The sequence below is a fragment of the Panthera uncia genome, chromosome A2 (genome assembly GCF_023721935.1).
Source record: "Panthera uncia isolate 11264 chromosome A2, Puncia_PCG_1.0, whole genome shotgun sequence".
Classification (NCBI taxonomy): Eukaryota; Metazoa; Chordata; class Mammalia; order Carnivora; family Felidae; genus Panthera; species Panthera uncia.
The window spans coordinates 19468222-19483669 of NC_064816.1; the positions used below are offsets into that span (position 1 = coordinate 19468222).

Here is a 15448-nt window from a genome sequence, read left to right on the forward strand (position 1 = left end):
GCGTACTCCCCACTGCTCTCCCATGGGCCAGCAGGCAGTGGCGGGGGTAAGGTGAGCCCACCGCTCACCTTACATGGGCAGGTGCTGCAGAGGATGGGCCAGATCCGGGCTGAGCGAGGCCTTGCACTTGACAAGTGAGCGCCGAGGTTGAGAAAATGGATTCAAGTGAACCGGAGACCTGGACAGTGGAAACGAAGGGAGACCAAAGGAGTGTTTGAAAATCTTCTTCCAGACAAGCTTGTGTTGCTTCTGGAGTATCCCTTGGAGCAGAAGACTCTGAACCCCGAACTCTGCAAAGCCTGGAGAAGACATACCACCTCCCCCAGCAGGACACAGAGGTTCACCAGGAGTTGTGTGAACTCATTGTTAGGCACAAATATACAAAAGCTTACCAAGATGTGGAGAGATTCTTCCATGAGGTTCAGGCCATGGGCATATACATGTACCGGGGAGCTGATGGTGAGTGAGGATGCCAGACAGTCGCAGGTCGCCCACAGGTGCTTTGAGCTGACCAAGGAGCAGGTGGACAGATCCTCAGCCAAGGTGGTGGCTGAGATGTTGTTCTGAAGAGGAAAGATCACAGTTCATGCATCTACTCCTATGTCTGGTGGGAGCAGGATGGCAATGACCCTGGACATCAAAGAAAGGGTCATGGTGCTGCTATAGCCAGCAACTAGTAGCAGCATCCAGGTCTTGGTGCTTCTCCTTCCAGAGGCTTCTCTCCCTAGAGCTCAGCTACTGCGTGGTGCCTTTGTCCCCTGCCCCGAACTTGCCACCTCAAGATACTGAATCTGAACTGGATCTCTTCTGTTAAGGCAATTCTTTCACACAGATGATGAAAGCTGTCAGAGATACATCAGAAAACCTGCTGAACATTTTGCATGGATCCCCTCAGCATATGGCTGCACTAGATATTTCTAGAATTCCAGGAAGTTACAGAGATTCTGTATACTGGGACTAGTGAACACCATTTGATATTCTTCTCTGGTTCATTTCAGAAAGATTCTGCAGAATTATTTTGATTGATAGGTCTGTTGTTTAGATTTTTCCAAAACTTTTAAACCCTTGCTAAAAGGGCAGGGTAAGATCCAAGATGTATTGATAATGAAACATAGTGGATTACTATTTTTATATTCCTGTGTGCTTCTGAATTTAATACTGTTTTAAAAAAGAGAAGAATGATGTTACCCAAGAGGTATCCTCTGCAAGTTGGTTCTGTCCCTCTCCCGCCCACCAGTCTCCTTGTCACTTTTCTGGATGGTTCCAGGAGCATGAAGGGTGTGCTCCTGCCCTGATGAGCCACAGCGGGAGCCTGTGGGGCTGTCACCCTTTCCCCGAGCGCACATACAAGGAAACCAAGCTTCCCAGAATGTCCGGAAGGAGGACGGTGTGAAACCATGAGAGAGAGGCCGTAGTGGTCTGTGCAGTCCTGAGATTGTGCCATGGGCTGCAATGAATGAGAACGGTTTGGAGCCTGGTTCCAGGCTGTGTTCACCTGGCTCTGCATCTGGCCTGTGGGGGTAAGTGTGGCTTTAACACATTCCATCATTAGAAGCTCTTGGTCAGAATTCTCTACTGGTGACTGTTATTCTAGAAGGTTTACTGGGGGGAGAGGTGCTGCTCTTCACTGTTACATGTGCTCTACGTATGACTGTATGTGCTTTGTTTACAAATCCTTTGGTTCAAGAATCAAATTTTGATTTTTGAATTTTAATAAATGCAAGAATGCTGAAAAAAAGACACCTGTATTTTGTTAACAAAACGTGATGGAAGTTGAAAATAAGGCAGTGGATAAAAATATAGCATAGCAGGGGTTCAACTTGTCAAAATCACTGTGTTGTACACCTGAAACTAATTTAACCTTGTGTATCAATGTACTTCGATTTAAAAACACACAAATGATCCAGGAGAGACTTCCACTTCTGATAATGCTGTGATAAGTAATTAGGATTAATCCATTTCCTGAGAATAACTGGAAGAACTGGTCAAAATATATTTTTTTAAATTTCTGCTTGAATGGATTGAAAAGTAACAATATAGGAGCTCCTGGGTGGCTCTGTCCTTTAAGCATCCGACTTCGGCTCAGGTCATGATCTCATGGTTCGTGGGTTTGAGCCCCATGTCAGGTTCTGCGCTGACAGCTCAGAGCCTGGAGCGTGCTTTGGATTCTGTGTCTGCCTCTCTCTCTCTGCCCCTCCCTCGCTTATGCTCTCTCTCTCTCAAAAATAAATAGACTTTTAAAAAAAGGAAAAAAATTAACAATATAGTAAAAAATTTCTGGGCCGTGATCTAAACTAAGAAAGAAATTAAAAGATGCAAGCCTGGCATTTGGGGGTTGTCCAACACCTATATCTCCAAGCAGATGCTTCCCGTGCCTTCCATGTGTCCCTCCCACCTCTGCCTGTATCTTTCAGCCTACACCTGTCTTCCCCAACCCCCTCATCCTGTTAACTTCACACTAACACCTTCCAACCTTAGATGGCCTCCTCTCTACATACCCCCTTTTTGTGGCTTTATTAAGTGCTTCTTAATAGAGTTTGATGAGTTTTCATAATTCTGTATTCCCTGATAACCACCATCCAAAATAAGATAAACAAATTTCTCTTTCTTTGTGCTGTTTGCAGGCAACACTTCTTACATTTTACCCCCAGATGTCAACTCCATTCTGAATTATCTTACCTATGGTTTAGTTTTGCCTGTTTTCTAACTTTATATAAATGGAATCATCCTGTGAATGCTCTTTGATGTCTTTCATTTAGCATAATGTTTTTTTTTTTAATTTTTTTTTTCAACATTTTTTATTTATTTTTGGGACAGAGAGAGACAGAGCATGAACGGGGGAGGGGCAGAGAGAGAGGGAGACACAGAATCGGAAACAGGCTCCAGGCTCCGAGCCATCAGCCCAGAGCCTGACGCGGGGCTCGAACTCACAGACCGCGAGATCGTGACCTGACTGAAGTCGGACGCTTAACCGACTGCGCCACCCAGGCGCCCCAGCATAATGTTTTTTGAGATTCATCTGTTATCGTGTGTATCAGTAGTTCACGTTTATTACCGTCTATTATTTCATTAAATGAATATACCACAATTTCTTTGTCTAGTCACCTGTTGGTAAACACTAGGGTTGTTTCCAACGTTGACCTCTTTGAATAAAGTTGCTATGAACAGGCATGCACAGCTCTTTTGCAGACATGTGTTTTCATTTCTCTTGTATAAATACCTATGAGTAGAACTGCAGAGTTATAGGGTGGATATATGGTTAACTTCATTAGAAACTGCCAAACCCCTTTCCAAAGTGCTATTTCTTACCTTCCCACCAGCAGTGTTATTAAAGATTCAACTGCTGTATGTCTTTGCCAATATTTGGTGTTGTCAGTATTTTTTATTTTCGCCATTCTCTAAGGTATCTTATTGTGGTGCGAATTTTCCTTTCCCTCATGACTAATGATGTTGGGTATCTTTTCATGTGCTTCCCAGCCATTCATAAACCTTTTGTGAAGCATTTAAGATTTTGCTCCAAACTCCTTGTTTCTAATGCTTATTTGGTTCCATTATTTGTTTGAACTGAAATGCGTGTAATTGAATTCTCTATTAATAAATGTTTAAATTGTCTCAACTTTATGCTTTTACCAACCAGCCAGAAATGACTGTCTCTATATACACTTTGGTGCCAGTGGGCCAGTATTTTCAGTGTCCTGCCTTTTTAGCCGAATTTTGGGCATTTGGCATAGGAAAGAGTGGGAGGATTTCCACATTTTCACCAAAACAAACTCTACTGTCTGGAACCATCCTGGTGCCTGAGTCATAGGTGCACTTATGACATCATAACCCTGTCTCCTTCTTCCCTCTTCCTGCTGGGCTGTGGGTGGGAGAGCACAGACCTGGGGGCAGTGAAAACATTGAGCTCCTAATCATGGGGAATTTAGGGGATTGCAGACCGGAAGGGATTTGAACCATTTATGTCCCAAGTCATGGGCATTTGGTTTTGTGTAAGAGAGAGCCACCCAAAGTTGCAGTCAGGGGAAGGTGGATTTGCACAGTTAACTCAGGGTGCCAGTCCTACATCTAGGGTCTCTGGGCAAGGCAGGAGGTTGAGTGGTGGATTTGGCACAAAGTTGTACAAAGGGCACCTACCGATACCTTTCCCCTCTAAACTCTGATTACAGAAGGATGGCCAGTTTTGTGAAATCACAATAGAAGAAGACATTGATGAAACCAGATCGATGAAGAAGAAAGAGAAAAAGAAAAAAACACAGCCTTCACCCACACCGCCACCCCCTCCACCAAAGGTGAGTGAGAGGTCCTCAAAGTTGAAGGTTAACTCCTAGTTGCAGCATCTCTGACCTGAGTCACTCAACAGTGATGGGTTGTCCTCTCTGTGCCCCATAGCATGGCATGATCCTGGAATTTGTCATCTGAACTAGGATCCACAGGTGAAAGATAGTGCTATCAATTATTCCTCAGGAACAATAAGCATAACCCCAGAATGTCCCTGGGCAACCAGGATGAATGGTTGGCCTATCCCAAGCTGGAGTGAGTAGGGATAGACTCATCCTTGATTATCTTGCCCTCTTAGTTCCTTCTCGGTCAGAGAAAGGTGGGTGACTGAGGCACGGAGACTTGGTTGTAGGGAGGGGAACAAGTGGGGATCAGACCATGTCAAGCTGGGGAGTGGAATGGTGAGCCAGTGTAGGGAAGGCATTGCCACGAACAGAGAGAGCGGAGTGTAGAACTGTGTGGGAGCACGTGTGTGTGTGTGTATGTGCACACATGTGTGCATGTATGCATGCTAACTAAAGTTAAGGGTGTGAGAACCAAAAAGAGTGAAAGTGAGAAATGAGTAAGACTCATTCTCACTCAGTAAGGACTCCAGACCATGTGGAGCAGGGAAACTTCTATACTGTGACTTCCCAGAGGGACACAGCAGGTTGTGGGTTGAGCTGGAGTCAGGCATGAAAGGTGAGCAAAGGATGCCACTTCTCCAGCCTCCAAGTGGGATGTAAGGGAAGGGATATTGCACCCCAGGTAGGTGGCCAGGCCCATGTGCAACACGATACATGATGTACTGGTTCCAGGCTGGCCAACCAGGTCCATGTCACCACGTGGTAGCTAGGACGTATAAGGACCCTGAGATGCAGGGGACAGACAGTGTGATGTGTCCAGGTCCATTAATCAGAGAGGGGCAGAGACAGGACATCTATCTGGTCTACTGGCTCCCTGCCTAGTCCTCCTGAAATCCTGAGGAAGGGGACGTTGTTGACAAAGGATCAGGAGCCATTCCTGGCACAGCCTGGAGCTGAGTTAGGTGGGGAATGTCCCCTGAGAGTCCCTTCTTTGTCTTTGCAACCTCTTCCCCCAAAGAAAAAGAAGCTCCCTGACCAAGAACAGAAAGCCATAAAGATCCAGGCCTGGTGGCGGGGCACCCTGGTGCGCAGGACATTGCTGCATGCGACACTCAGAGCATGGATCATTCAGCAGTGGTGGAAGATGACAGTGGCAAAGCTGCTGGAAAAGAGGAAACGAGCAGCCCTAGAGTCCTATGTGCAGCAAGAATGGGCAGTGGTCAAGCTACAGTCCTTGGTCCGCATGTGGCACATACGCCAGCGATACTGCCGTTTGCTCCACGCTGCCCGCATCATTCAGCTGTATTGGCGCTGGCATAATTGCCATAGCCGTGGCTTTTTCCAGGGCAGCTATGACCTCACAGCATCCCATCTGGGACTAGAACTCGAGATTTTTCTGGGGTCACAGATTTGTCGGATTACAGACTGCATCCCCTTCCCAATAAAGAGCTAATCAGGTCTGCTCCAACTCTGTGTCACCAGATCTCTGTCACAAGCTCCAGGAGGTCCTGTGTCAGCAAAGGGTCAGGGAAAATGATGGCAGATACCGGGCATGTCACGGTCAGCTCTGAGGAAGTGGCAGAGGTCATCCGGGGTCCCTTGTGGAAAAGGGTTCTAACTACCAGGTTCTGGGTGAGGGGGATCTGTAATTGATTAGCAATGTCTGCCATGGGTAGGAGAGTTGGGGATGCAGGGCCACCAACTCCACCAACTCCAGGGAGACTCCTTCACACTGTGGTCCATATAAATGGCACCTCCTGTAGTTATGCCACATGGAGGTTGTGTCCCCTGATGCCCTTAATTCTTCCATGCCTTCCCATTAAATGTAGAACAATTCAAAAAGCCTCCCATGGTCTAGATAAGCCTGCAGGGTCTGGCCCTGACCACATCGCCCTCTCCATGTCCTTGGCCCACCCTGCTATTCAGACCTCCCCTGCACATTCCCATCTCAGCAGTTTGCATCTGCAGCCTCCTCTCTTTGGATGCTCTTACCAGGTGGAGCTCCCCCTCCGTTCAGGTGTGTCTCTGCTCCACTCTCTCTCCTCAAGGAGACCTTCTTTGACCACCTTATTGAAATGCCTTCCCCACCTTACTGTACGCTCTAGCTCCTGACTCTGCTTTCCTCTTCTCAAAGTTCCCATCACTACCCAAGGTTATCTTGCCTCATTTTCTATTTTCTGTTGCCCCCACTAGAGGATGAGCTTCAGGAGAATAAGGACTCTGGGTTCAAATCTGTGTTCCCAGAACCTAGGTCGGTAGGTTCTGTTTCTTCATCTCTCTCCCTTTCCAATATGTTATTGTATGTACATTTTAGGTTTTGTATATCATGTCATTTTGTCATCTTAAAAAAAAAAAAAGTCCCTTTCTGGGTTGGGAGACACTGCCCCGCCCAGGTCTAGCCAGTTAGTTCTTAGAGATAGCTAAGGACTCATCCCAGAGCACGCCTTTCATCTGCAAGCTAACCTATTCAGGGAGGTACCTCCTTTCTCTCTGTCCTCTACACCCCAGAGGGCTGTATTTCTCTGCCTTAATTATCCCAAACCAGGTACTAGGCACCTGCCCACCCCCAACAGCTTAGGGGCCACAGAAAACACTCAAACCAGTCCATTCTAAACTGTTACCCTTTCCTGCCTTGCCTTTCCCACTCCAACATAGGCCATGGGAAAAGTTTTTCCCTCATCCTTGTCTTCTGCCACCTGACAAAAACCTGATGACCCTGTGTGACATGCGATGACCTCCTCTTTGAGACATTGGAGTATAATAAACTTTATTTTGTGCTTCTATTTTCTTGCAGCTGCACCTGACTGATCATCACATGAAAGAACACAAAACATGAATATAATTTAAGTAAAATTTACTTAACCATTTTTAGATTAGCCATATAATATTAACAATTAATAGAAGACTAAAAATTCAGTGGCCTTTAGTACCTTCGCCATGTTAAGCAACCACTGTCTTCTGTATCAAGTTCTAAAACATTTTCATGGTCCTAAAAGAAAATCCTGTACCCATTAAGGGGCACCTGGGTGGCTCAGTCAGCTAAGCATCTGACTCTTTATTTTGACTCAGGTCACAATCTCATGGTTGTGAAATCGAGCCCCACATCGGGCTCTGTGCCTAACATAAAGACTGCTTGGGATTCTCTCTCCCTCTCCCTGCCTCTCTGCCCCCTCCCACTCACACACACTCTCTCTCTCAAAATAAATACATAAACATTAAAAAAAAAAAGAAAGAAAACCAAAGAAAGGGTTCCTGGGTGGCTCAGTCATGATCTCGCAGTTCATGGATTTGAGTCCTGCTTCGGGCTCTGTGCTGACAGCTCAGAACCTGGAGCCTGCCCCTCCCATGCTCATGCTCTGTCTCTCTCTCTCTCTCAAAAATAAATAAATATTAAATTTTTTTTAAATAAATAAACATTGAAAATAATTTTGAAAAAAGAAAAGAAAACCTTATACTCATTAAGCGTTAATTCCCTGGTAGCCCGTCCTCCTGCCAGTGGCAACTGCCAATCTGCATTCTGTCTCCATAAGTTTACCTACTCTGGACTTTTCATATAAATGGAATAATAAAATATTTTGTCTGGTTTCTTACACTTCCTATGGTTTTGAGGCTCATCCACACCGTAGTATGCATCAGTACTTCATGACTTTTTATAGCTGATTAACATTGTGTGTCTATACCAGCTTTTGTTTATCCACTCATTTTTTTTAACTTTTTAAAAAATCTATTTATTTTGAGGCAGAGGGTAGGAAGGGGCAGAGAGACAGGAAGAGAGAGAATTCCAAGCAAGCTCCGCACTGTCAGCACTGAGCCCCGTGTGGGGCTCGAACTCACGAACCTCAAGACCATGACCTAAGCCGAAACCAAGAGCTGGACACCCAACTGATGGAGCCACCCAGGAACCCCATTCCACTCATCTTTTGATAGATATTTGGATTGTGTGCACCTTTTGGCTACGTGAATAATGTCACTACAAATATTTAGCCACTACACGACATTACATTCCCACCAATGGGGTACAGGGTTCTAATTTTTCTACATCTTTTCTGACACTTTTTTTTCATTTTTGCAAATTCTAGCCAACCCAGTGAGTGGGAAGTGGTATCTCATTGCAGTCTGATTTACATTTCCCTCATGATGAATGATGTTGGGCATCTTTTGTGCCTTTTGGTCATTTGTCCTCCTCTGGAGAAAAGTCTGTTCAAGCTTTGAGAAACTTTTCATTAGGTTGTGGCTGTCTTTTTGCAGTTTCAATGAACATTTATGTAATGAATGAATACACAATCCTACCAGGACTTGAATTTGTGGCTTCACGATGGTTCACAGCCTATTTTCTGGAAACAGCTGCCCCACCATCCCTGAATGAATCTCTCAGACAACCATCCTAGGTCCTTCACACCCCAGTTGACATGTTATTCTAGGATTTTTGGAATTCTTATGTCTCTCTGGCAATGCTTCCATGTGTGTATGTGTGTGTGTATATATGGGCAATGGAAGGAGGATCTATTGGTCTCGCCATTTCGTCTACAGATACTGCTCTCTCTGTTGGTTTTCATCTCTCTATGTGTCTCGGTCTATCCCTCATAATTCTGTCTCTCATTATATCTATAATCTGTTCCTCAGTATCTTTCTCCCCCAGACTGGGCCTCCCTCTGTCCTACACATTTCATGATGTCATGTCTCCTTGTCTCTGTTTTTCAGTTCACTGGATTTTCTGAATCTGTACCTTTCTGGTAGAGATCATTAATAGCTAACCTTCCTTAGATGTATTTCTTCTCTTCTAGGTCTTGCTTGCCCCTTATCCCTAAGAGCCCCTCAAAGATGGAGAAGTGTCATGGAGGGTACCTATATGGTTGCTCCTGGATGATGGAGGCATGCACCTAACCTAAACTCAGCCTAGGACGTGCAAGTACTTAGAAATGTCAGAATATTTTATGCATGTGGCCACAGCGATTGGTTCAGGAATGAGTGCATGACATAAGTCAAGCCATTGAGTCTCTGTTGTGGTGCTGTATTGAAACTCCTAGGATTACCAACTATAAGGATTACGAAACCGGAGCTGCTAGGGGCACCACATGGAAATAGCTGAGAATGGAACTGACACAGAGTAAAGTGGATCCATCAGCTGCCAAGAGAAAGACTAAGCCGTGAGGATTCCTTTGGGCCTCTGGAGCCAGCCATGCCTGAAGCTACAACTACCTATACTATGGGAATTCATTTTGTGAGCCAATAAACCTTCATTTTCACTTATGTCAGTTTGTTAAAACAGCAAAAAAAAAAAAAAAAATCTCACTAGATTGATAAACATTTAAATATTACTCAGGGATCAAAAAGAATGAAATCTTGCCATTTGCAACAATGTGGATAGAGCTAGAGTGTAGTATGCTAAGCGAAATAAGTCAGAGAAAGACAAATATCATATGATTTCACTCATATGTGGAACTTAGGAAACAAAAGGAAGTGCCTGGGTGGCTCAGTTGGTTAAGTGTCCAACTTCAGCTCGGGTTATGATCTCACGGCTGGTGGGTTTGAGCCGCACGTTGGGCTCTGTGCTGACAGCTCAGAGGTTGGAGCCTGCTTCAGATTCTTTGTCTCCCTCTCTCTTTGCCTCTCCTCTGCTCGTGCTCTGTCTCTCTCAAAAATAAATAAACATTAAAAAATTTTTAAATAAAAAAAGAAAACAGGTGACTATAGGGGAAGAGAAGGAAAAATAAAATAAGATAAAAACAGAGAAGGAGGCAGACCATAAGAGACTCTTAAATACAGAGAACAAACTGAGGGCAGCTGGAGGGGAGGTGCCTGGGGAGATAGGCTAAATGGGTGATGGGCATTAAGGAAGATATTTGTTGGGATGAACACTGGGTGTTACATGTAAGTGATGAATCACTAAATTCTACTGAAACCACTGCTACACTATATATTAACTAACTTGAATTTAAATTTTTAAAAAAGACTTAAATAAAATGTAAGGACAAAAAAAATTAAAAGAGATTGAATTTGATGTGAACTGCTTCTCAGAAAGTGGTTTTCAAAAATTAGTTTTTGAGTTAGAAACCTGACAGAAGGTGTGCCTAAGGAATTCTCAAGTAAGTGTGGGGTTCTCTCTCATTTAATGAACCCAGTTCTTCTAATGCTGTGTAGTGTGGTGAAAAGGGAAAGTGCTATAGATTGATGGGTAAATCAGCTAATTATCTAGAATCAGAATGAATGAATGTGAATCTAATCATGGATTGGTCACCTATGAGCCAAATGTGGAGTCTTTAGCCTAGTTCAACAAGTCAGCAGGCAGGAGTCATGGGCAACCATCAGCCGTTCATGAAACAACTGTGTTAGGAATGAATAGAATTGTCAGGTCCTTCTCTTGCCTCACTCGACTTACACAAAGCACATGTGTGCAGTCTTCACTTCTAGGATAACCTCTGAGCTGTGTCTCTTAAAGTGGACATCGTGTTATATGTGTTGGATCGAAATAGAGCAATGCTTTTCAAACTGTAGCATACATCACAATCATGTGAGGGGGCTCATCAAAGCAGATTGCTGGCCCCACCCAACATATCTGATTTAGTTTACAGGGTCCCAAGAATGAGTATTTCTAGTATGTTTTCTAGGTAATGCTGTGGCTACTGTTCTAGGGAACCCCACTTTGAGAACCACTGGGGTAGATCTTAACTATGTGGTCACTGTGAAGGACAGCATGACCAAAATAGCAGAGCCGCACATAAATTGGAGGTTTATTTCTCTTTTCCAAAGAAGTTGAGAAATAGGTGTCCAAACCCCGGGATGGCACTTCACAGGGTGAAGAATCCTAGCCCCTTCTACCTTGTTACTCTGCTGTATATGGTCTGTGAGCCCAAGATCACCTCATGATCCCAAATGGCTGTTTCAACTTCAACAATCCCCTCCACAATCTAGCCAGCGAGGAGGAAGGAGAAGGAGAAAGGCATGTTCCTTCTCTTTTAGGGCATATCCTTGAAGTTACATATGCCACTCTTGTCCATAGCTCAAAGGAGGTAACAGAAGACCGAATAAAAGGGGAGATATACCATATAGTTATTGATAGAATGACTCAACATTGTAAAATTGCAAATTATCTCCAAGGTGATCTCCAGGTGAAACTCAATTCCTATAAGAATCTGATCAGGAGTTTTTGGGAACTTGACAAGCTGATAAAAAATCATATTAGGTAAGTGTCCACAATCAGTTAAGACAGTTTTGACAAAAAGACTAGAGCTAAGGGGCGCCTGGGTGGCGCAGTCGGTTAAGCGTCCGACTTCAGCCAGGTCATGATCTCGCGGTCCGTGAGTTCGAGCCCCGCGTCAGGCTCTGGGCTGATGGCTCGGAGCCTGGAGCCTGTTTCCGATTCTGTGTCTCCCTCTCTCTCTGCCCCTCCCCCGTTCATGCTCTGTCTCTCTCTGTCCTAAAAATAAATAAAAAACGTTGAAAAAAAAATTAAAAAAAAAAAAAAAAGACTAGAGCTAGGAGTATGGTAAAGCACATGAAAATACATCAAAAGACTGTAATAATAACAGTGTGTAGTTGAGACACTAAGAATCTAAGGTGAGGAGTAAACTAAATAAGGATTTGTTGGATTTCCCTCATCCCATTCTCTTCCTTCATGTGTACAGCTGGCAATAGCCCCTCTTCCACCCTGGCTGAAGAGAGTTTTCTTTTCTGCATAAGTTGAACCAGAGAGGATCTAGACTCCAATATTTCAGTCATGGCGGAAGGCAGAGGTGAAGGCAGAGGTGGCGGAAGGCATACTAAAATGGAGCGATCAATTGAAAGTGTGTAGGCTAGACAGTGAGGCCTCCAACCCTTGGTGCCAACTCAGCTCCCTGAAGGCTTGCAGTCAGTCAGGTTTCATTCCACTCTCTGACTCGAGGTTCTGGGATTCCTTTCTGGGACATCAGTCAATTATTGCTACGCAAATGCTGCATGGCAGACTGCCACAAGCCTCAGTGGCAGGCAGCAGTAAGCATGCTGACCTAGGCTGTGTTTAGCTGGGGTAGCTTGGCTAGAGAAACTCTGCCCCACGTTTCTCATCCTCTTCCTCATACCCCGGGCACTTCCTTGTTGGCAATGGCAGAAGTCCAAGAGGGTAAACATAAATTGGCAAAGACTTTCAAAGCCAAGGCCAAACTTGCATGTCATCATTCCACCTTATTCTGTTGGCCAAAGCACATCACATTGCCAATCTAAGGCACAGGAAGATAGATTCTGTCCCCTTACGGGAAGAAACTACAAAGTCCCATAGGAAAAAGTATGAATGTAAGACCACTAAAGCAATCTACCACAAGCTCCAAAGAATAAAACAAATGAATGCTAATTTGGGGGGTCCCCCACTGAAACAAAACCCAACTCTGCCTTATTAACCTACTCTGAGTGGTACCAGTTAAGAAACCGCACCCATGCACCCTGAGCTTCCCTTTGGCATTTTAGTGCCACTCTCACACACATGAATAAACAACCAAGGATCATTAACATGAGAGACTGAAATAAAAAGAAAAAAGGGGACTTAAAAGAAAAGAGATCGTACTGGGAACAGAAGAAAAAGGTTTAAAAAAACAACAATTACAACTACTATTCTCTCTTTTTTTTTAATGTTTATTTATTTTTGAGAGAGAGAGACAGAGCACGAGCCGGGGAGGGGCAGAGAAAGAGGGAGACACAGAATCCGAAGCAGGCTCCAGGCTCTGAGCTGTTGGCACAGAGCTGGTGGGGCTGGAACCCATGAACCATGAGATCATGACCTGAGCCAAAGTAAGATGCTTAATGGACTGAGCCGCTCAGGTGCCCCTATTACTACTATTCCTAATAAAAGATAACAAATCAATGAAATAAGAATAATGTGCTATAAAAGAATAATCCAAGGACAAGAAAGAGCTCTTGAAAGTTAAGACTTTAAAAATGGAGAATACCTTCTAAAAAAGTAGAATAAAAAGACAAAGAAAATAGTGTAGAAAATATTGGAAAATTAGAGGATCAATCTATGATCTAATAGGTTTTCTCTAAGTATTAAAATGGAGAAAATTAAAAGGTAGAAATGATTTTTTAAAAACTAATACAATAAAGTTTCCAATAGTTGAATAATACAAATTTTATAAACTAATGTGCCCCATACAGTGAGTGAGGCAGGGAGTGGGGGAACATCTCAGAGAGGCTGAGAACAACATGTCTAGTGGGTGTGAGGGATCTGGGATGGTTGGCTCAGAAATATTGGGACAGTTGTTTCTAGGGAGTAGGATTTGAACCCTGATGAAGACATAAATCTAAGACCTAGATGGAATCATGTATTCCTTCACTATGCAATCACTTATTGAAACAACAGTAATTTCAGAACATCCTAAAAACTAAAGATAAGGGATAAGGAGAAAATCCTAAAAGCTTCCAGAGAGGAAAAAATAAGTCCCATCATATGGAGAAAGGAATCAGAGTAACATTAGACCTCTAGGAAAACAGTTAAAGCAATTCCTCAAAATTCTGAGGGAAAACTATTTTCAGTCTAGAATTCCATACTCAGCAACACTATCAATCAGATTTGAAGGTGTAAAAAAAAGTCATTTTCAGACATGCAAATCTCTACATATTGATATCTATATACTTTTTCTTAGGAAACTATCATAACATGTGCTCTATCCAAAATAGGGACTAAATCCAAGAAAGAGGGAGACCCAATGTGCAGGATCATGTTCTGTCACTTGGTGAAGACCTCAGTGTAAGATGTAAACCAGAATTTAACAGGAAAATATGTGACCCTGGATGAGAAAGCACGAATTTAAAAAATTTCAAAAGCACAATTACAAAGGGAAAAATGGATGGAATGATATCTGTGCAATGAATAACACCATGAAGAAAGTCAGCTGGCCGATGATTGTTGGGGAGAGAATATTTGTAACATATCTATCCACAAAACGTTGTCCAAGGAAGTCATCCAAGAGGATGATGGGAATCCAACAGAAAAAAATAGGCCAAGGACTCTATCAGGCAATTACACAGAGATGCTAGAAGGTCAAGATGAAATAATCATAAGAGCTGAAAGACACAGAGCAGTACTAGGACCAGGTGCCATTCCAAGGACTTCACCTTCATGAATCTCCACAAGAGCTCCTTGGAGGAGGAACCATGTTTCTATCTTCACTTTGCCCAGGAGGAAACAGACACTACTGGAAGACTTGCTCAAGTGCACACAGCTAGAAAGGGTCTGTGTCAAGGTTGGATCCCTGTTATTCACCCTGAAGAATCCTGCTCTGCTCAAGTCCCTAGTGAGAGAAATGGAAATTAAAAGAGCAAGGTGACACCACTTCACATCTTTCAGTTCGGCGAAAATTACGAGGTGATTGACAGAGGTTGCACTGGTGGTGCCACTGTGGAAAACAATCTGTCAGCATTTAGTAGCATGGAGGAACCACCTGTCCCATGACACAGCAAGCCACCCCCGTTTGCATTCCCTGGAGAATGCCTCCCATGGAGGCACAGACACATGCGGGAAGATGTTCCTCATGGCACTCTCTGCCATGGCTTAACTCATCCATGGGGCAGAGAGCAGGGAAACAGGTTATCCTGGGTCATGAGCACATAGGGAGTCCTTATCTGTTGTCAAACTGTGTATATATTTAAACATTTTCATGATAAAAAGCTTTTATGAAGTTGTGCAAGAAAGGATAGGGAACCAGAATGTGCTCCATGGCACAGTGGTCAGTGGCACTCACAGAGTCATGATAATATAAACACTAAATTGCGATTGGGGACCTAAATGGCAGCAAGTGACCTAGTTGGGAAGATGGAGGGAGAAAAAGTGAGGTTTTGGGGATGGGGCAGAAAGCCAAGTCCTCATCTTTTTTGGTGGAGAGTTAAGGTCTTGAAATGAAGAGACCATGTTAGCATGTCACTGAGGTCTGGAGGGGGCTATCCAGAGTCGGTTAAGAGATGAAAGTGAGCGTGCCTGTGAGATGGCAGTGGGGACAGCCAGAGGCAGCTGGTCTTGGAGGCAAGCCTGAATAACTAAGTGACTCTTTCAAATATGACCATTGCTACCACTAGAGGAATCTACACTGGGGAACACTGTCTCTTACATAATGACTCATGTTTGGAAAATTCCTCCAGCC

At 43.9% G+C, this 15448-nt stretch overlaps 2 protein-coding genes across 3 annotated transcripts in view; both read left to right on the forward strand.

The window, feature by feature from the left end:
• GRM2 (glutamate metabotropic receptor 2) overlaps positions 1 to 4289 on the forward strand; it is a 69212-nt gene extending 64923 nt beyond the window's left edge. Inside the window, exon 6 of one of the 2 annotated variants that reach the window (XM_049640571.1) lies at positions 4167 to 4289. The gene's annotated coding sequence lies outside the window, so the exon portion shown is untranslated. The remainder of the gene's footprint in view (positions 1 to 4166) is intronic. The other variant, XM_049640572.1, reaches the window with a different exon arrangement.
• LOC125929415 (IQ domain-containing protein F5-like) lies at positions 3836 to 5811 on the forward strand. Its single transcript, XM_049640578.1, has 3 exons — positions 3836 to 3989; positions 4167 to 4289; positions 5362 to 5811. Exons 1-3 carry the CDS (start codon positions 3960 to 3962, stop codon positions 5794 to 5796), a joined length of 588 nt encoding a protein of 195 aa, XP_049496535.1. The 5' UTR covers positions 3836 to 3959; the 3' UTR covers positions 5797 to 5811.
• Positions 5812 to 15448: the final 9637 nt, after the last annotated feature.

Coding starts and splice junctions, on each gene's coding strand:
- LOC125929415 (XM_049640578.1), top strand. CDS start 3,960: ATGTCCCAAGTCATGGGCATTTGGTTTTGT. Junction 3,990..4,166: donor TCATGGGCATTTGGTTTTGT/GTAAGAGAGAGC, acceptor CTCTGATTACAG/AAGGATGGCCAGTTTTGTGA. Junction 4,290..5,361: donor CGCCACCCCCTCCACCAAAG/GTGAGTGAGAGG, acceptor CTTCCCCCAAAG/AAAAAGAAGCTCCCTGACCA.